This window comes from Necator americanus, chromosome II, assembly GCF_031761385.1.
Source record: "Necator americanus strain Aroian chromosome II, whole genome shotgun sequence".
Lineage (NCBI taxonomy): Eukaryota > Metazoa > Nematoda > Chromadorea > Rhabditida > Ancylostomatidae > Necator > Necator americanus.
Window position 1 is genome coordinate 5,384,803 of NC_087372.1, and position 21,026 is coordinate 5,405,828.

The 21,026-nt window shown below is 42.1% G+C and overlaps 3 protein-coding genes across 4 annotated transcripts; 2 read left to right on the forward strand and 1 right to left on the reverse strand.

Moving 5' to 3' along the window:
* Positions 1 to 3,708: 3,708 nt before the first annotated feature.
* RB195_016923 (uncharacterized protein) lies at positions 3,709 to 7,101 on the forward strand (the record flags this gene model as incomplete). The annotated part of the gene is made up of 2 exons (XM_064183674.1): positions 3,709 to 3,858; positions 4,015 to 7,101. 2 exons carry the CDS (start codon positions 3,709 to 3,711, stop codon positions 7,099 to 7,101), a joined length of 3,237 nt encoding a protein of 1,078 aa, XP_064039555.1.
* A 27-nt stretch (positions 7,102 to 7,128) lies between these two features.
* On the reverse strand, positions 7,129 to 13,087 carry RB195_016924 (uncharacterized protein; the record flags this gene model as incomplete). Its single annotated transcript, XM_064183675.1, has 5 exons — positions 7,129 to 7,243; positions 7,371 to 7,429; positions 8,845 to 8,917; positions 11,148 to 11,228; positions 12,957 to 13,087. 5 exons carry the CDS (start codon positions 13,085 to 13,087, stop codon positions 7,129 to 7,131), a joined length of 459 nt encoding a protein of 152 aa, XP_064039556.1.
* Positions 11,542 to 19,792, forward strand: RB195_016925 (uncharacterized protein; the record flags this gene model as incomplete). Of its 2 annotated transcripts, XM_064183676.1 has the most annotated exons (10): positions 11,542 to 11,654; positions 15,648 to 15,758; positions 16,101 to 16,204; positions 16,285 to 16,400; positions 17,572 to 17,685; positions 18,012 to 18,095; positions 18,188 to 18,236; positions 19,082 to 19,188; positions 19,310 to 19,363; positions 19,694 to 19,792. In XM_064183676.1, 10 exons carry the CDS (start codon positions 11,542 to 11,544, stop codon positions 19,790 to 19,792), a joined length of 951 nt encoding a protein of 316 aa, XP_064039557.1. The 2 variants fall into 2 exon arrangements, with proteins under 2 accessions (XP_064039557.1, XP_013291904.1); XM_013436450.2 differs by lacking the exon at positions 11,542 to 11,654 and having other exon boundaries at positions 15,649 to 15,758.
* Between the last annotated feature and the right edge of the window lie 1,234 nt (positions 19,793 to 21,026).

Sequence of the window (21,026 nt, forward strand, 5' to 3'; positions counted from 1 at the left end):
TTGCAACCAACACCTTTGGACTAAGGATTTGGTAGCGCTTCATTCACCACGAACAGCAAGAGTTGATATTCCGAGCTCTCTCCGCAGCAGACCTGCTCAGCTTGTACTCGTAGAAGATTTGATGAAAATCATGCCTGGACATATTATCTCCTAAGCCTTGGTACTGACCAAATACTAATTCGCCTTCGAAACCATTTCAGCACTAATAGCTCCAACATACAACATAGAAATGCGCTGCAAAACACCATGTTCTAATATTAAAGATGAGTGTAACTGCAAAAAAAATGCCGTGAAGATGACGAAAAACAGAAACAGAAATGAGGCAACAAAAAACGCGCATTATTTTTGCGCCAACGTCATATGTAAACGTCTCCCAGGACATATTCAGCGGATAAGTAAAAGTATCTCGGAGGCGCTAGCGGGAAAATTCTGCGTATGCTTTTTTTACCGTTCCCCGGCCACAAAGGAAGTTGAGCTTGACACCTTCAGGAAAAAATGTTTGTTTTCTACCTACAAATGTTGTATACATATTCAAACGCTATTCTATCTGATTATGGCAATGTCAACAGGAAAACTCCTCCGCCTCGAGGGAACACTCGCCCCAAAAAAAAGTGCTGTTAAATTTTTTTGCTACTTAGCGTTACATTCCGAATACTGGTACCCAGCAAATCGGATGCGGTATCCTCCAAGATACAATGGTCGGCAAATAAGGAAATTCCTATCAGCTGACAGATAAAGTGTAAGAGCGTTTATTTCAATTCAATCTCCAGGAAACAATCACCAAAAACAAATTTGATGGATTTGCAATGAAAAGACAGACAAAAGTGATGCGTGTTGTCATGGATATGGTAAATATCAAAAAGCCTAAATCTATCATTCAAATTTCTTTGTTTGCACTTTTAGAGTAACACCCCTTCAACAAAAATTCTTTTTTCCTTAAATGCTAAACTATATTTTGCTTCTCCTTCCGAAATCAAAGAATCTATTAAATTATATCCCTTTGATAATGGAGTTCAAGGGGACGAGGGGAAAAAACGAAAGCAAGTGCAGTGATAAAAAGGCTCGCGGTGAGCTTTTTCTGCTTCTGGAACCGAAATTGGAAACAACAACGCAGAGAAGAAGTTGAGAAGGCCAAGGCATACGTGTCATTTAACCTAGGAATCGAGGCATAAGTGTCCTAGGAATAAAAAAAAACGAAGAGAAATATGGCAAGAAATTTTAGTTAAAATATTAAAGTGGAAGCGAGACTCAGAAATTTCAAAAGTATGGTGTTTGAGTTAGCGTAAAGGTACAGAATAAAGTACACGATGTTGATCACTCTCTACGGGAGTGTGCCTACGGGATCGACCTTCAATTCACAACCGTTTGAGTTTAATGAAAGAGAGCAGCCTAGCAGTTACTTGGGGGGCGATAGCCGATGTGTCATGTCAGTATTTTAATCCTCCAAAACAAATGTGGTACCAACTTGTCGACCCCGAAGGGATGAAATTCTTGATTGGCACCAGGTCGGTTTTGAACCAACCATCGATTTTGCAGTTACAGCGGAAGCTCCTTACCGACTGACTGCGCTGCACGAGACCAGTGCAGAAGTTTCCGGAGAAAAACGTTAATGCAGGTGCATCAACGTTAATACGTTAATGACCAAAGATATTCACGGACTAAATCCGATTATAAGTTGCTGTTATGGATGGATCTTCGAGCGTATATCAACGAGAGTAAGGCATTTATTATTGGTCTTCAGTACTCTACTTTATGCGAAAAAAATATGCATAACTTTTAAAAAATAAAAATAACAGCAAAAAAATATAGCCAAAAAATAAATATAATAGCAGAACAATCACGAGTTCACTAGAGTTAAGCGGTTGAAAAGAGTGTTCTGTAAAATAAAATTTCTGTGGTTTTTTTTCTAAGCCCTATTCCTCACACTCATCAATATTTACGTCTTAATGCTTCTTTAAAACATTCAGGTATATATAGTACAACTATTATTAGCGTAACGACACCCTCCGATCGCAGTAAGTAGGGAAACAAAATATGGAAGCACCGGGATCCTAGGACCACTAGAAAAATTTCAAAAAATGAGTTTCGAATATACAAATTCGAGTCGCCAAGTCGTAGTATCAAAAAATGGTACTCATCCAGCTCTAGTGAATAAAGGATAAAGTGTCTGGCTTGAATCAATCCGCTTCGGATCCTCCACGTTCACTTCAATTCAGAATTGCTTGAGGTTTACGAACGTGTAACTGGCCTATACAATGAATTACGGGGCTGACGATGCATCAAGTCAAGGTTTTTATCCTTCCAGACAGGTCTGGTACCATTTTATCGACTGCTGGAGGGATGAAAGGCATGCTGAGCACTAGGGCGAATTCGAACCCCAAATCAATCGTGCAGGAAGCGGAACCTCTAACCGACTGCGCTACACATCCTAGTTCTAGTAGCAGTCAATTATTTTATTTTATCATCTAAAAACCTATAATATATTACGATTGTAATTATTATTACTACCCATTATAAAACACAAAAATAATCTAATATAAATTTCTGAAAATAAACAATAACAACAAGTAAGGTTACTTATTGGCAACATTTAAAATGCTTAAACCTCATCTCAACATGTTCCTAGAAAATAAGGACAAATCTATGCAGAAAGAATCGTGTTTTTTTTGCCATTCCTTAGGAAATCCACCAAAATTATGTGAAGGAAGTTAGGCGCTGCCGCTGGTAGATTATGGGGTGATATTTCCTTTTCGGGCAGTTTCCGTCATAAGAACCATTAACGGAGCAGTGAGCGACCGGAATCGACAAAGCAATAAAAAATGCGGAAGAGGAATTTCGGGTAGAGGATTATATCCCCATTTATTTTTTTCTACCATATGTATAAAAACAGAGGATCAGAGAGGAAAGGATGTTATGTGCCCATCGGAAAAATATTAACGGAAATTTGAATGATTCGTTAAAAAAAAAAACACAGGAAATTTTAATTAAAACCCTCCCACATTTAACGAAACTCCTTTGAACTAGAAATGTTTTTTTCTTGCCACACCAAAACCAAACATAATGCTCGAACCAACCAAGGAGTGATTGAAAAAAAATGTAAAGAAAAGACCTGACTGTAGGGAAAAAAACTTACTTTTATGCTGGAACAAAATATTTCCTAATTGTTGCACATCAACCGCAGCATTTAGGTGTCAAGCCGTCTTGGAATTTCCTTTCTTTACAGCTCAAATTTTTATTTTTGGATGAAATTTTCACGCCTCAGTACATACAGTAAAATTGCCAACTCTTCGACAGAAAACGAACGCGAACCCGCGTTTTTTTTCATAACACGACTAAATTTGATCTTTATTTCAAAATATATACATCAGTAGATTCGTGTTTGAGAGCTCTATCGACAGGGTACAACTAGAACTCTTAAATCCTACCACTTAAACATTTTTGAAAAAATTACCTGTGGTTCTACATCAGCAAGGCCGAGCCCCAGATAATTGCGTCCCAATGATGCCTTGAAGTAGATATCATATATGTATATATATATATATATATATATATATATATATATAATATATAATGTACATAATATGTAATAATAATAATAATAATAATAATAATGATAATAATAATAATAATAATAATAATGATAATAATAATAATAATAATAATAATAATAATATCTCGCCGTGGCATGGCTGCTAAGCTCGCCGTGGCATGGCTGCTAAGCTCGCCGTGGCATGGCTGCTTAGTTTGGGGAAAAGTCTCTTTGCCACTCCAGCATATTATAATAACCTCCACAACGGTTTACCGCCTCATAGTGGCGTGGAGGTGACACTGGGCGTCGAACTGCGATGCACAGCGGAGGTTCGTCCTCCGGCAGGGTCTCCCAAGCTGAGAAGGAGTTCGACACATCCAACATTCCGACTTCTCGGAATCGGAAGCCTAGCTAAGAGTAAACCACTGCTAAGATTCACCACCGTCTTGGCAAAATGTCGCAAGGTGGTTCCCTGATCCATATAGATTGGGCGACGACCTGTGGTGAAAGCTAAGCTTGCCGTGGCATGGCTGCTTAGTTTGGGGAAAAGTCTCTTTGCCACTCCAGCATATTCACTGCCTCAGTACCCTGCACACTGGGCCCTGCCGTCTCAGACGTCGGACGGTATGGCGACCGGTGAGAGGCGATCAAATCTCAGGTTGCTCAGGACGTCATTGATTCTGGACCAAGGCGACACACGCACGACTCGCCATGGAGACTGTCTCAGACTGTGTACTTACAACGCGAGAACAGTTTCCACAGACGCCGACCTGCATGCCCTTCTCGGAGCTGCAGAGCGTATCAAATTTCACGTGATTGCTCTGCAGGAGACCAAGTGCAGAAGGAGCGACGTACGACAGATGAATGACGGTACACTCGTCATTCGTGGAGAGAAGGTTCCGTCGCGAAATGTAGGCGGTGTTGGTTTCGTTGTGCACCCATCTGTCGTCCATCTCGTCGATTCTCACGAGATCCTGTCACCTCGTCTGGCCATTCTTCGCCTCCGCCCTCTGCGCCAAAAATCCATCAGTATCATCAACTGCTATTCACCAACATCAGCAGCTGATGATTCCGAATTGGACGCGTTTTACGAGGAGCTGGAGGAAGTAGTCCACAACGAGAAGTCCTTTTACAAATTCGTTGTCGGAGACTTCAACGCAAAACTAGGAAAGGTCACAGAAGAGGAATACAGGATTGGAAGATTTGGACTAGGGGACCGGAATGAAAATGGCAATCGTCTCGCCGGGCTGTTGTCCGCCGCTCGCCTCTTTCATGGGAACTCTCTTTTCATGAAAAAAGATCATCGTCGGTGGACATGGGAATCGCCCAATGGCGCGACTCGTGCGGAGATCGACCACATACTCACCAACCGGAGGTGGTGTCTACTTGACGTCTCAGTAGTACCATCCTTTTGTAGTGGTTCTGATCACCGTCTCCTTCGTGCGAAAATACGACTTAGCCACACGATTGAAAAGAACATCTGCTATCGGCAACGAAGGAGAAAAGAAGTCGTCTACGACGATTGCGTACTCGAGGACTCCCTGTCCCAAGGTGACTGGCACATCGAGGAGGACCCAAACGTGGACTACGAGATGCTGCTCAGAGGATTACGAGCCTGTGCTGAACGTGCCTCGAAGTCGCGCACGACAAACTTGGATCGAATTTCGAAGACCACCAAGGAATTGTTAGGAAGAAGAAGGGCTTTGAGGCTTGATCCGAATGCATCGCACATTGAGCGGTTAGTAGCAAACACTAGCTGCAGAAAAGCGTTGCAGGAGGATCTTTTGAAGTACAGGCAGAAGAAGATTCTAGAAGCAGCACAAAGAGGAACGAGTCTAAAGAAGTGCCGCAGGGACCTCCGCGAATATAATATTCCGCTAGCAACCTTGCTGAGCGAAGACGGGACTCGCACGTCTTCTCGTCGTGAGATGGAAATCATTACGGAGAGGTTCTACTCGAACCTTTTCCGTTCATCAACTCCTGTGTCAAGCCTAATCATCCCCACTGGCGATGCTCCACCACGGATTCTCCCTTCGGAAGTACGAGTCGCTATCAAGAGCATGAAACCTGGCACAGCCCCCGGACCTGATTTTATATCAGCAGACTTTCTTCGGGCTGGTGGCCATCCGCTTCATGTAATCTTAGCAGCGCACATGACATCCTATCTTCAGAAAGAAAGGATCCCAGACCAGTGGAAGACCTCGCGAACCGTTCTTATCCATAAGAAAGGTGACCGAGAGGACCTTCGGAACTACCGTCCGATATGCTTGCTGAGCGTGTTATACAAAGTATTCACCAAGATCATCCTCACACGCATATCTAGGACGCTGGATGAAGCCCAGCCTCAAGAACAAGCTGGATTCCGCCAAGGGTTCAGCTGCTTGGACCACATCCAGACCGTGTCGAGGGTCATAGAGGTTTGCCGGGAATACCGCCTGCCCCTTGTTCTAACCTTCGTCGACTATGAGAAAGCCTTTGACAGCGTAGAAACGAATGCAATACTGTCAGCGCTGGTCGATCAAGGTGTGGACGCGTCGTATGTGAGGACATTAGCCAATTGCTACGAACGATGCACGACTAGGATACAGCTTTTCCACCGCCCTCTCACCATACCTATTGGAAAGGGGGTACGACAAGGCGATACTATATCGCCGAAGCTGTTCACGGCTGCCTTGCAATGGATAATGAAATCACTATCCTGGGAAGAAAGGGGCATACGTGTTGATGGAAGATTTCTTTCGAACCTTCGTTTCGCGGACGACATCGTTCTCTTTTCGAGCAGCACCAATGAAGCAGAAACGATGCTCAACGAATTGAACGAAGCAGGGAAGAGAATAGGACTACGAATAAACAGAAAAAAGACACAGTTCATGAAGAACGCGCACTGCGAGGACGGAGGAGTACAACTTGAAGGCTCCCAAATCGTGGAAACTCCGTCATACGTATACCTCGGACGTTCTATGAACATGGAAAACGACTTGAAGGAAGAACTGAATAGAAGAATGAGAGCAGCATGGGCAGCATTCGCAGCCGTCAGGGAAGCTACGGACCAACTGACGGACCATGATCTTCGTGCCCATCTGTTCGACTCGACAGTCCTTCCAGCGCTCTGTTACGCAGCGGAGACGTGGGCAGACACCGCGGCCACGTCTAGGAAGCTACTTACTACCCACAGAGCCCTTGAGAGATGTCTCCTGAAGTTTAACCGGCGCACACAACACCTTGCCGGTCTTCGTAGCTCCGACTTAAGAGGAATGTCCCGTCTTCGCGACCCAGCGGAATATGTATCGAAAGCAAAACATAGATGGGCCGGTCACTTCATGAGAAGAATCGACGATAGATGGACTAAAAGAACGCTAGAGTGGATCCCAAGGGACGCTAAACGCCCCCGAGGGAGACCGCCAACGAGATGGAGTGACGTGTTCGCTGCACGGATGGACCAGCTGAGAGCTCAGCTGGATACGGCTCAAGGACCTCGTCAACGTCACTCACGAAGCTTGAGAACATCTTGGATGACAATGGCGAGGGAACGAAACGAGTGGAAGAGATGCTGGGGCCCGCACGTCGAGTGAAGACGGGCCATCTAAGTATCTAAGTATCTAAGTAAGTAATAATAATAATAATAATAATAATAATAATAATAATAATAATAATAATAATAATAATAATAATAATAATAGGGCGGTGTAGCGCAGTCGGTAAGAGGTTCCGTGTCTGCACGATCGATCAGAGGTAGGGATCGGTCCCAGTGCTCACCAAGCCTTTCACTCCTCCGAGGTCGATAAATTGGTACCAGACTTGTCTGGAAGGATAAAACTTCTGACTTGACACAACGGCTGACCTTCGGAAGTCATTGTACAGGCCAGTTACACGTTCGTTCACAGCTATAATTTCATGGCTCTGAAAATGTAAATTTGTATAAAGCAACATGCTTCCCCTACCCAAACGGTAGACATTAGTATCTTGAAATGAAATGAAATGAAATGAAAGAAAATTTTTTTCCTACAAAATCAGCAGGAAAACTATTTGTTGTGAGAAGCTCTTGTCTGTTGAGTTCCTAACTGAACAGGCTTTTCTGTCTTTTTGCAGCTAAAATTGCAACAGCGGCGTTTTATGCGGCTTATTGTGGTCTTTGAAAGTTCGTAAATCGTAAGCAAATGAGCTGTGGCTTTCGTTGATATATCAATTTGGAGAGTTTCAGGTCACATGAACTTTTTAAATTTTTTCTACAATTTGTCTAAGCTGGTCAGTTTTGAACCTGTAAAGATGAAAACTTTTCGCTTGATTTTACAAAAAAGTTCCTTTTTTTTGGAAACCATCGAAGATTTCCCCAAATACTGAGTGGATATTTTTTTCGAGAGGAAAAGATCAGTGAATTGAAAGATTGAATGGTGTTGATCTTGGAGTCGATAACAGAGTTTGTGGAAGGCGATAATAGCCATGTTGGCGAGACTTCGTATCGGCAGGTTCAACCATGCCACAAAGGTGCCCGGCTAGTAGGCCGGTCTTAGGGCATGGCTAGCTAGGTGAAGGGTGAGGCTCCGACAATTCCAAGCCAGCCTGCTAGCTTGCTTTTGCGACAAGGCAACCGAGGACAACACCCCCTTCACGTCATACTGCTAATGTCTACTATGTGTTCTTCAGAACCTAGGGCGTCCCCCGGGAGCGAGCACTGTTGTGTGCAGGAGACTCGCTGAAAGGCTCCAAGTCAAGAAAATTAGGCGATAGCTACAAGCTCATCTACCACGGCACATCTAATCGCAATGGCGTTGGTGTCATATTGAACAGCACATTTAGAAACAGCGTCCAAAAACCTATGTCGCATAAGCAGAGACGACGCCCTGTGCATAAACATATGCCAAGACGGTGGGTCGTCTATCGGATCGCTATCGATAATGGCTGCAAAAGTAGATGCATGAGAAGTGGAATTGCGAATCGTCTCTGCTTATGCGCCACATGTGGGCTGTAGTGAAGAAGAGAAGACGTGTTTTTTGGAAGATCTGGAGCAGTACGTCCAATCCCTGCAAGGCGAGGAAGTGCTTCTAATCGGAGGAGACTTCAGCGGACATGTCTCGGAAAAAGGACTTCAAGAGTTGCCATGGAGGATACGGCTATGGAGCTCCTAATGACGACGGCCTGCGAATCCTGGAGTACGCCGTTGTAAGCGACTCCATCATTGCTAACACGCAGTATTAGGAAAGAAAATCGCATTTGATCACGTACATTACGACGGTCGTGAAACAGAAATAGATTGCTGGATGTTACGCCGACGAGATCACCGACTTCTTCAAGATTCGAAAGTCATCCCTACAGACCATGTTGTCGCCTAACCGCATTTGCTCGCCATCGACTTGAAAATCTTCCGTACAAGGAAGGGACATCCAAAGACTGAAACACAGGGCATCAAATCGTGAAATCTGAAGGATCAAAAGGAGGTATTCTCCGCGTCCGCGGCTCCATCTACACTTCCCAGCCCAAATTGCAGTGTGGAGGAAGTGTGGTCATCTACTTCCAGCGTCACACGCTTGACCGCGAAGAACACTCTGGAAGAAACGACTCTAGGTAAGCCCAATGTACAAAAGGCTGCGTGGTTTTGGAACGAGGACGTTCGGGCAGCAATTCGTGAAAAGATGTCCAAATATAAGCTCTCATGGCTAATCTGAATATTGTGGTGCTTACCTAGCGAAAAAAGGGAGGCTAAGAAAGCAGTCTCCAAGGCGAAGTCCGACCGCTACAAGGCTGTAGACATGCCTGCCTGACGTGCCAATTTTAGCTGCAAAAAGACAGAAAAGCTTGTTCAGCTAAGAACTCAAGAGACAAGTGCTTCTCACAACGCATAGTTTTCCTGCGGATTCTGAAGGAAAAAAAATTCAAGCTACTAATTTCTACTGTTTATGAAGTTGAAAGATGTTAAAGAAAGGATAATGTCACTGGCGTCTCAATCCACTGGATGCGCCAACGCGTATTACTGGAATTCGTAATCGCTGAGGTTTTTGGAATGCGTGTTGGCCTATACAATGACTTGCGGGGCCAGCCGGGTACTCATTCAGCTCTAGTGAATAAAGGATAAAGTGTCTGGCGTGAATCAATCCGCTTCGGATCCTCCACGTTCACTTCAATTCAGAATTGCTTGAGGTTTACGAACGTGTAACTGACCTATACAATGACTTACGGGGCTGACGATGCATCAAGTCACTGTTTTTATCCTCCCAGACAAGTCTGGTACCAATTTATCGACCCCGAAGGGATGAAAAGCTTGGTGAGCACTAGGGCGGATTCGAACCCTCGAACGTGTGGCTGCAACGGATCTCTAACCGACTGCGCCACACCCGTCCTCAAACATGTTGCTTTAGACAAATTCACAACATTTTCAGGGTCATGAAATTATAGATGTGAGAGATATCAAAATGTTCGCAATAGTATGTAAATTACGAATATGTAACTATTACGTTTCTACGTTTCAAACAATATATCCACGTCAGAAATCATTTGTCCTTCGGAATTATCTGGAGTTCTGACGAAGAATTAGCGGTTTTACAGTAATGTGGCTAAAATGGGTTATTGAAAGATTTTGACAAAACTGTTGAGGAGAATTTGTTGGCCTTTGAATAAATGAAAATCTGCGATGAAATCTTTGCAGAATGATATGCTTTCTTTTATTTTTCGGTAAATCTAGCAACAAATGCAGAAGGAAAAAGGGAAAACTAGAACAATGAAACATACTACACGCATGCATGTTATGCAGAACTTCCTTAGCATACTACATACTGAGTATGCTAAGGAAGTTCTGCATGACGACAGGATATTTTGGTTTTTCTCATAAATGCTGAGGCTCCGCCCCGCAAGAGAGATCTTTTTCATTCATATTCGTAGCATTTGTAAGTTCGTAAAAAACAGGTACCAATGAACCCTTTCACATCACCTTGCAAATAGAACAGAACTTCTTATATTTCAAGTCAATGAAAACAAACAGAAAGTGCATGAGAAGAACTTGGAAAGGTGATGTAGTGTTCCCGGTTCTTTGTATTCTTCAGAAAACACGAAGACTTTACAATCTTCGAATGTTTTCGTTTAAGAAAACCTCCAAAGTAACCTTAAAATTTGAAAAACAGACCCTCGGTGGTTGTTAAGTAATAGACATGCTGATGAAAGAGCAGTTAAATATTCTGTGTAAAGTATCGAATTATGCTTAGTCGATAACCCATATCTCCACGAAGATAAAAGTACTGCAAAATGTTTTTGATCTGTTCCGCAAAACATAAAAAAGGAGACTTGTTCTTACATTTTTTGAGCGAAAAAGAAAAATTGTAAAATGTTTCTTGATTAGTTCCAACGAACAGAATTGTAAGAGAAACCTGTTCTCAAGTTTCCTGATTGGAAAACATTATCATAAAAAACAGACAACTGACGAAATATGAGCTGACATGAAACATGAAGACAAGCTTAATGAGAACAAGCAGTCATAAAACCTATGTATCTCAGTGAAAGGAACAATGGGATGTAGGTCGTTGTTTGGGAGCATAGGGATCCAAAAAATCACAAGGAGACGAAAATCTTGCTGGATAGAAATGTTGGTGAAGAAAGAATAATTCCATGCTTATTCGTAGAAATAAATCACAGCCTAGCTGCAGTGGTAGCATTCGTCAGCCGCAACTTCTCATTAGCCGTTGAAATCCGAATTTTATGGATCTCGAAGTCACTAAAATAGGCTCCAATGTTAATTGTTTAGCCTAGCGCTGCAAGTGGTAGAATTGACAGCTATTTTCGCCTGGCTAATTAAATAGTTGGTCTCTATGTAGTCCACAGGATGAGTTTCCGATATCCTGTGAATTACACAGCATTCCGAGGAACACGAAGGTCCAGATTTGATATGGTGTGATTTCGCCTTAATTTTTAATCAGCTGTGCACAAGGTTGTTGTTAATCAATTTTATTGACTATAGTTTCGGTTAATCGCTCTCTTCAGAGCCTGAAATGGGCGACTCAATTGGCGATATAAGCGAATAATCGCGAATGGCGAACATTCGCCGAATGTGTGTCGCTAACCCGGGAACTCGTGAGATATCTCGGATGACTCTTCTCGATCCGAATGAGACATTCGAATCATTCGATTACGTGATCGATCGGTCAGTGGTTCCTTCTAGGTGTCTCCGATCTAAGATGAGCATTTAGTGCAGTCGCTACGTTAGTGGTTGAAAAAGCAGGCTTAAAGTTCGTCTGCTTAGTTGTGGAGCGATTTTATCGCTTAGAATGGGAATTGAATCGCCTATTTCAGGCTCGGAAGAAGACGATAAGCCGAAACGTCAGCAGATAAAATTAATTAAAGGCATCACCCCACGAATCTGAGGTGGTACGGATTTCAGGTGGAGTATTCGTATAGGGGATAGTAGATTATGGAAAGGGTGGTAATTCCGTGTATTTCTTCCTAATTGCCGTAAAAAACTGCCCGGAAGATGCGGCGCGTGCACAAGACTCTCGCGCTCCAGTCGAACTCCTTGTACAAAATAGTGCACCAGAACGCCCAAAACCGTATCTTCCGGGCCGTTTTTACGGCAATTAGGAAGAAATGGACAGAATCACCCACCTCTCCATAATCTACTCTCCCGTATACGAATATTCCACCTGAAATCCATACCACCTCAGATTCGTGGAGTGATGCCTCTGAAAACAACCTCACGCACAGCTAATTAAAAATCAATAATGTGCCGAGCTTTATCGAAAGTCGAACATTTGATCAAGTTTGATTTATTTGGACCGCTGCAGTTTGTTTAATTAATTTTAGTTTGAGAGATTTAAAAGAGTACATTCATAATAACCGAAACGTGACCATAACAAAATGGCTTGAAATAAAAGTCCCATGTCAGTTTCTCATAGCAAAAATCCATGAACTAATTTTATTGAAGCATACATCCTGATGTTTTCGCTGATTGCAGTCATATTATAATGAGTAGAAATGTGTATGAGTTTATTATTTCTGAGAGTTCGCATATATTAGTTTGACTGCCACGGCGGTCAAACTCACGGCCGCCTTAACTCTGCAAAACGCAAACGAACCATTGGAGTGTACCATATGAGCACCTATACAGTTAAAGGCATCACTCCACGAATCTGAGGTGGTAGGGATTTCAGGTGGAGTATTCGTATATGGGATAGTAGATTATGGAGAGGGGGTGATTCCGTCCATTTCTTCCTAATTGCCGTAAAAAACGGCCCGGAAGATATGGCTTCGGGCGTTCTGGCGCACTATTTTCTACAAGGAGTTCGACTGGAGCGCGCCAGCGTTGAATGCCTTTAAATGGCCGAAATTACCGAATAACCGAAATTTAACCGAAATTACCCTAATATGGCTAGAAAGAGATGTTGTCTAGTGAACCGTCAATGATCAACCTAAATAGGTCAAATGCCTAGAGGTAGAACGGAATCCTTACCAAAAACTTTTCGTCTTGTCAGGCTGAACTGCACGTGATTGTCGAGTGAGGTGGTTGAGGGCACTCAGCGTCGACAGGCACTTCGAGCAATACTTCAAGTCTTCCATAATATGGAAGAGCGACGAATGCATGGATTCTATGTGATCCTTTGTTGTGAATGGAGAAGGTGTGGCAGAGGTATCTATCCTCAAGAACGACTCATCCAGGCGAAGACGCCAGCAACCTGCATCAGCTAATAATATCAGTCACCTGTTTCAAAAAAAAAAGCTTATCTATTTTTTCACATACACCAGTGGTGCGTCCTTTTTTGGCGGATAACACGTTCTCCTACAACAGAAAGCGAAAAAACCTTTTATCACATCTGTTCCCCAATGCAGAAAGCTTAGGGATCGGTGAATTAATCTACATATCAGGGTTTGAATGACCAAATTAGCGCAGAACGGAAAAAAGCTCGTTGGGACCTTGTACGACTCTGGCGAATCTCACGTATCTTTAGCAAGATTCACCAACTTTCCAGATCCTCAAACGACTAACCTCCGCAATATGGATAGGCGGAAGTCAAGACTAAACCAGCTAGAGATTTGGGAGTCAGTAAGAGGAAGTTATACAGAAATAGTTGAGAGAGAGGGTAATATGACGGAAAAAACTGATAGTAAGATATAACCGCAAAATAGTACTTTTAATCTTTAATAGTTAGTTATCTTTATAAGTTAACATCTTTGTTAGTAAATGAGCTTCATTGAGTGAACCAGGCCTCATGGGTCCAAAAGAGGGGAAGAGTGATAGTCACCCAGTTAAAGGCCCCACCCCACGAATGTGGGGTGGTGCGGATTTCAGGTGGAGAGTTCCTATACGGGGTCGCAGATTATGGAGAGATTGTGGAGAGGGTGATTCCGTCCATTTCTCCCTAATTGCTGTAAAAAAATGGCCAGGAAGATGCGGCACGTGCAAAGGGCTGGCGCGCTCCAATCGAACTCCTTGTAGAAAATAGCGCGCCGAAACGCTCGAAGAATCTTCCGCCTCGTTTTTTACGCAAATTAGGAATAAATACACGGAATGGACCCTTCTCTCCGTAATCTACGACTCTGTATAGACATAACCCACCTGAAACGAGCACCACCCCAAATTCGTGGGGTGATGCCTTTAACAGAAAGAAAAGATTAGTAATAAGAGGAAAAGTGCAAGAAACAAAAAAAAGTGTAGAAGACAACTAAGAGGTATCACTGGTGGGAATCTGTGTGATCCACATCCATATCCAGCACAAACGGCACCAGACTTCTGGAAGTTGCCAGAAATTGAGACAAACTCTTTAACACCAACTTTAACACCAATTTAACTGCAAGATTCTTAAACCATACACTTTTTTTGCACGTGTGTTTGAATTTAAACTCCCAAACAACCATAGCGCTCATGAGAGCTGAAGAGCAAAAGTCTGCAACTCAAAAAATATCACTAATTGTTTAAAGTCGACTATGCACGGATGTAAAAGAAAATTCAACAACGGAAAATAATTTCTGTTGCAAACGGAAACAAAAGAAAATTGATGGCAAGCCATTTCACTCAGAACATTGTTATGCTGAATTTTGAAAGGACCATAGACCATGGACCCGCGAAATAATTTTTTTAGGCTTTCAATGTTTTTCCTACGTTTCTTTTTTTTAAATGGATGAATAAGCGCAACACAATAAGCATCAAAAATAAATTTTCTGACTATAGTAAGATTTTTGGCAGGCACGAATATCTAGCTGTAAATGTATTTTTCTGAAATTATATCCTCGCAAAGTATAAAATATGCTAGGACCGCATTTATCTGCGAATCAATTCCGCTAATCTGTACCTGCAGATATTCGGAGGGAAATGTATTCCTAATAAATTTTTTTCTTCGTCTTCGCTTAGCTGGAATTATGCATCGCCGTCATAAAGCAATTTTTTTTGTTGATCTAATGTCAAAAAGCGAAAAGAGAGAAAAAATGTTACGATGAAAATGCAGAAAAAAGGTGGATCGGTAGAATTTCTTTTTTTTTACAAAAAAAAAATCGGCAGTACTTCTAGTAACTTTGTTTGCCAGATTTATCTGCTGGGAAATTGATCTCAGGAGCCACGGGGATGATCATAATAATTCTTCCATGCTGTGTTTTCTTCGAGAAATAATTTCCAGTAAAGTTAAGTTCAACTCCAATTCAAAAATATGGAAGAATCAGGTAACAATAACAACTAATCTGATCTTCCAATGGCTACAGTTCCCAATGCCATTGCTACAAGTTGACCTACTTACTAATAAATTTGTTTGCTACATATTTAACTAGTGAAAAGGTGATGTTTAGAGCGATACTACGCTCTACTCTGATCATAATTGATCGCTTATCAATCGACGGACTCGCACATTCACGCTTGGTTGACAAGCAACGGTTGACCACCAAAAACATTCAGTTTTCAGCCTGATTACTCCTAACATCAAGTAGATTCTATGCAAATATAGTATTTCTCTAAAATTTCACTCTCATCTCCGAATCCCTATTCATTATCCACCATTCGGTTATCCATATTCGTGTTTTCTCGCTGTTCTTTCCTTGTTTATTTCTCATACTCTCAGATCATACTCGAGTAGCACCTAACTTGAGTTATTTCCTTAATTATAATTAATTTTTAAACACTTATACTTGTATTATTATTATTTTGTAGCCGATTCAGCATGAACTACAACTATGAGCATCTTCGAGTGGAATTCGTTAGTGAATACGTGGTCAGCGTAAAACTAAACCGCCCACGTCAGATGAATGCGCTTAATCAGAAAATTTGGAGGTAGGATAAGAGGTGGTGAAATAGAGTTACGTTTTGGCGAGTAGTTTTTTTTTTTGGAAGTCAATCTAGCCTCTAAAATCATTTCTAGACTTATTTCTCACTAATACTTCATCATTCATCTTACTGCACCTGACAATAATCTAAAGTTTAAGAAAAAAAAATTGTCTCTAACGACTACAGTTGCCAAACTATTTATTTTATGTGTCAAAATGGAAAAAAAAACTCCACTTGTATTTTTCTTAGATGAATCTGTTTATTTTAAACAACAACAAAATTTACTCTTGTTGACTTCTTGAAGCTTAATGAGACTCAAGATTTCCAACAGTTTCTTCTTTCTTCCAGCGAAATCGAAGACGTGTTCAAGAAACTAGACATTGACGAAAATTGCCGAGTTATTATTTTGAGCGGCGAAGGAAAAGCGTTCTCGTCTGGTCTCGATCTCAAAGGTGTGTATTTCCTTAGGTTTTACCGTAATCCAAAGGAGTTTCTGTCCTAAGAGGATTGGATTCATTTGAAATCTTTGCAGATGGTGGTCTAACCGAACTCATAACCCTAGAAGAAGGCGACGACGTTGCAAGGAAAGCAAGACAAATTCGCAGAAAAATTCAGAAAATGCAACAAGCGTTCACAAATATTGAAGAGGTACCTATTCAGGAATATTCAGAAACAGGACTAAATATGAGATGAGTTCCATTATATGTCTGCTTGTCTAGCTTTGCAACAAAAGAAAAAAAAAGTGAAGGGTTAGTTATCATTGCTAGACTTATCCGAAACAATGACGTCGAGTTTCAAAAAGTTCTCTATTTTTGGGGACATTGGAGGTAAACCGGGTGATCTCAAAGCTGCATCATGAAATTTTCAATGTTTACATCTCTCATGTTCGCGGAATGGAATGTAGTGTTCAGGGTGTAGGTTATGAGGACAACCGTGGTCTATTTCCTTTAATCTACTTGAAAAACGGCGTGTGAAACTACATTACTTCCTACAAGGTACGTAATAACGCGCCACAGCGCCCCGTCCACGAGCGAGCTGTCAAAGATCAATGAGATCTCTTCAGCAACAAATTCAAGTAGAACAAATGAATAGGCTGCACACCCCAAATTCTATATTCTCCACAACATCCAAACTTCGAAAATTCCATGATACTTTGCCTTCAATGACTCTAAAAGGAAGTTTGTAACCTTACCGGAAATCACTGGAATCTTGGAATGGTGTCCAGGACTGATGTTATAGTCCAGCCAAAATATTCTGATTTATTGGGCAATATTACGTAAGCCGTTGTATGGAAACAGGCACGGTTAAAGGCATCACCCCGCGAATCTGAGGTGGTGCAGATTTCAGGTGGAGTATTCGTATACAGGATGGGAGACTACGGAGAGGGAAGTGAATCCGTCCATTTCTTCCTAATTGCCGTAAAAAACGGCCCGAAAGATACCGCTTCATTTGTTTTGGCGCACCATTTTGTACAAGAGGTTCGATTGGAGCGCGCCAGTCTTGTGCGGCGCCGCATCTTCCGAGCCGTTTTTTACGGCAATTAGCAAGAAATGGACGGAATCACCTCCCTCTCCGTAGTCTCACATCCCGTATACGAAAACTCCACCTGAAATCTGCACCACCTCAGATTCGTGGGGTGATGCCTTTAATGTGATTAGAGTGCAGCTAGGCGCCCAAGCCGAAAAGGGCGGGATAGGCGAGGGTATCCGCCGCGAAGAGTATGCTGCGGATCTTGAAACCACTTGCTGCACCATAAAACTCATGTTGCTTTTGGTTTTGAGTTTAGTTCATAGTTTCTGAATAGCTCATCTTCCTTTAGTGCTGCAAACCAGTGATTGCGGCTATTCATGGAGTTTGCTACGGTGGAGGTATCGACATCATATCAGCATGCGACATTCGTCAATGCACCAAGGATGCGACCTTTTCAGTGAAGGTAAGTGGATACGAGCCACAGTTAGTTTAAGTTGGGTTGAGCCACTCTACCGCGCTAGGATCAAACTGGGGTAAGGTGACGTTGGAGGGGGAGGGGGCACTCAGTGGCGCCCTTATTTCTCAAAGCAAATAATCAAATCAGTCGGGGCCCTAAGGCTTAAGCATTAGTCTTAGAGGATCTATGACATGTAAACCTAAGTTACTAAGAGAAAAAAGTAAGTTAGAGCTTCGAGAAATAAGGGTGCCACTGAGTGCCCCCCCCCCTAACGATATTTTTCCCGCGCATTAATCAACTTATTTATCTGCAGTAGTAGTTTTTTTTTTCAGGAAGTGGATGTTGGCCTAGCTGCAGATGTCGGTAGCCTTAATCGTTTGCCAAAAATTTGTGGCAATGAAAGTTGGCTGAAAGAGGTACCACTTTGGATATTTTTATTTTCAACAATCATAAAACAATTTTTCTACCTAATTTTCCTGGAATACTGCGATACGATTCATTTTTTTAGGTTGCATTTTCTGCCCGCAACTTTGGAGCGGATGAAGCGTTCAAATTTGGTACGTTATTCCAATATTTTCTTTGTGATAAAAGGCACCACCCCACGAATCTGAGGTGGTACGGATTTCAGGTGGATTATTCGTATACGAGATCGTAGATTATGGAGTGGTGGGTGATTCCGTCCATTTCTTCCTAATTTCTGTGAAAAACAGCCCGGAAGATACGGCTTCGAGCGTTCTGGCGCGCTCCAATCGAACTCCTTGCAGCAGATAGTGCGCCGGAACGTTCGAAGCCGTATCTTCCAGACCGTTTTCTACGACAATTAAGAAGAATTGAACGGAATCCCTCTTCTCTCAATAATCTACGATCCCGTAAGTAAGCGTCGCGCAGCTCTCGACCCACGCAAGGAGAAAGCCTTACCTCTAATAGATTATCTGGGCTTCGCCCCCGTCGGGAGCATCCTCGAGAGGCTCAGGCTAGCGATGCGGTCCTTGGTGTCGTCGTCCCAAGCGTCCTTGGTCGGTCCTTGTTCTGCAGGTATCCGGTGGCTAGGGTGCCCTCCGTGTGCTCCAAGGCATGGGCTCTTATGAACCCCGCCTCTCCTGCCAGATAGCTCCACCATTAAAGGGAATGTTACAGTATCGATCAACTCGCGATAGAGCGTGTTAGCCGCATCAGTTACACGTATACGAATACTCCACCGGAAATCCATACCACTCCAGATTCGTGGGGTGATGCCTTTAAGCTCTTAGCGGTTCAATGGCATTTCCAAAAGTATTTCTTGACAACTAAGAAAAATTCTCGTTCTGTGGAAATGCTAATTGTTTATATGCTATCTGAAGAGCTCTAATTCTTTTTGTGCTTATCTTTTCCTTCGTTTTTCCATATTTTATAAAAAGTTCAGATTTGGTGAGTCGCATTCACGCCACGTATGACGACATGTTCAGAGAAGTTCTTAGTCTAGCCAGGAATATAGCCGAGAAGAGCCCAGTCGCAGTACAAGGGACCAAGGTGGGTTTCTTTCTGAAATTACGAACAAAGCGCGGGATTAAACAAGATAATGACTTTTTTGAAAGATTCTCCATAAAGGACTCTGCATTTCTGTCCTCTTACGTAATTTCCAAATGTTTAGGTCGTTCTAAACTTTTCCCGTGATCATACTGTTGAAGAAGGCTTGCGATTTGTGGTACGTTTGTATATCTTCATTCGTTATAAATGAAAATTTAATTAGGAGTTCCCTTTCGCTGACCTGAACGACAGATTAATGTCTTTCCTCTCCAATCTTTTAACAGACTTTGATGAGCTTCTTTTAAGCCGAAATTTTGTTTTTAGCAATCAAAGCACATATGAAAGCAGTCATTAGTCTTCCTAGACTCTCATAGTTCTTCTTAGGCTCTACAGTTTTTGTTCCATTGAAAATGTTAAAAAAGAAGACAAAAAAAATTATCCTTCACAAGTAGTAGTAGTAATATAAAAGTAGCAGCAATACGACACATAGTACTCATGATTTTTCCAGGCCACATGGAATCAATCACAACTGATGACAGAAGATATTTCAAAGAGTGGACTAGCAACGATGACTAAATCACCAATGCCGCCTTTTTCAAAAATATAACTGAACGGAAATAAAGTTCGATTGTATAGAATTTGATACATGATCAATGTTAACGATCTTGCAGTACCAATAACAAAATTTCGAAAACATTATACATTCAAATAATTTGCAGAAAAGACAAGGTACTAACTTGTTTAGTCAATGTACAGTTCCTTAAAGGCATCAGGAATCTGGGTGGTACGGGTTCCAGTTGGGTCATGCCTCAGGTGGGGAAGAGGGTGATTCCGTCCATTTCTTCCTAATTCCTGTAAAAACGGCCCGGAAGATGGGCTGGCGCGCTCCAATAGAACTTGTTGTAGAAAATAGCGCCCAGAACGATCGCAGCCGCATCTTAAGGGCCGTTTTTTAGGGCGATTAGGAAGAAATGAGCGGGATCGAACCCGTTTCTGCAATCTACGATCCCGTATAGTCTTTGACCATCGGAAATCCATATCACGTCAAATTCGCCAGGTGACGCTTTTAAAAGAGAACAATGGCGGGGTTAATTGTATTTAGGGGGGGAGGGAGGGAGGGAGGGAGGGAGGGATGGATGGGTGGGCTCAACCCTTAACCGTACACTTATTGAACTGTACTCGATCTAGGGTACAATGAAGTTAGGGGAGCCAACTCAGCGGTACCGCTGTTATTTCTGGAAGTAAATAACTAAATTAATCGGGCCCCTAACACCTAAGCATAGTCATAGGGAATCTAGGACATGTTAACTAAAGTTACAAAGAGAAAAAAGAAGTAAGATAGAACGTTCAGAAATGCGGACGCCACTGAGTGCCCTCTCCATCCTCCAACTACATTTTCCCTTTGATCTATACTTAGAGCGCAAAAAAAAACCATTTGACAGTTAAAAGCGATCTTTGTGCTCTAAGTGCAAGTCGAGTGCAGTTCTACAAAACCACTGGTGAATGATTCTCCCAACTACACTTTACCCGAACTAAACTAGAATAAATAAAGTCAAAATAACAACAAACACAACAAAGATCACAACAAAACACAATCGATGATAGAAGCAACCGTTCAAACATATGTTTAACCGCTCGTCACGTAAAAAATAAGAATCTATATGATAGGGAGCGTACAATTAACATTAGGTCATTTTAATTACTTTAAATACTATGCTCTAATCAAATCTACTCTAAATCTAACTTAATTCCAGAACGATTTCACAATTTCACAATTCCCCAAGGTGCACTCTTATTCTACATTATTTTCTCATAATATATCATCAAATCAGGAACGAAGT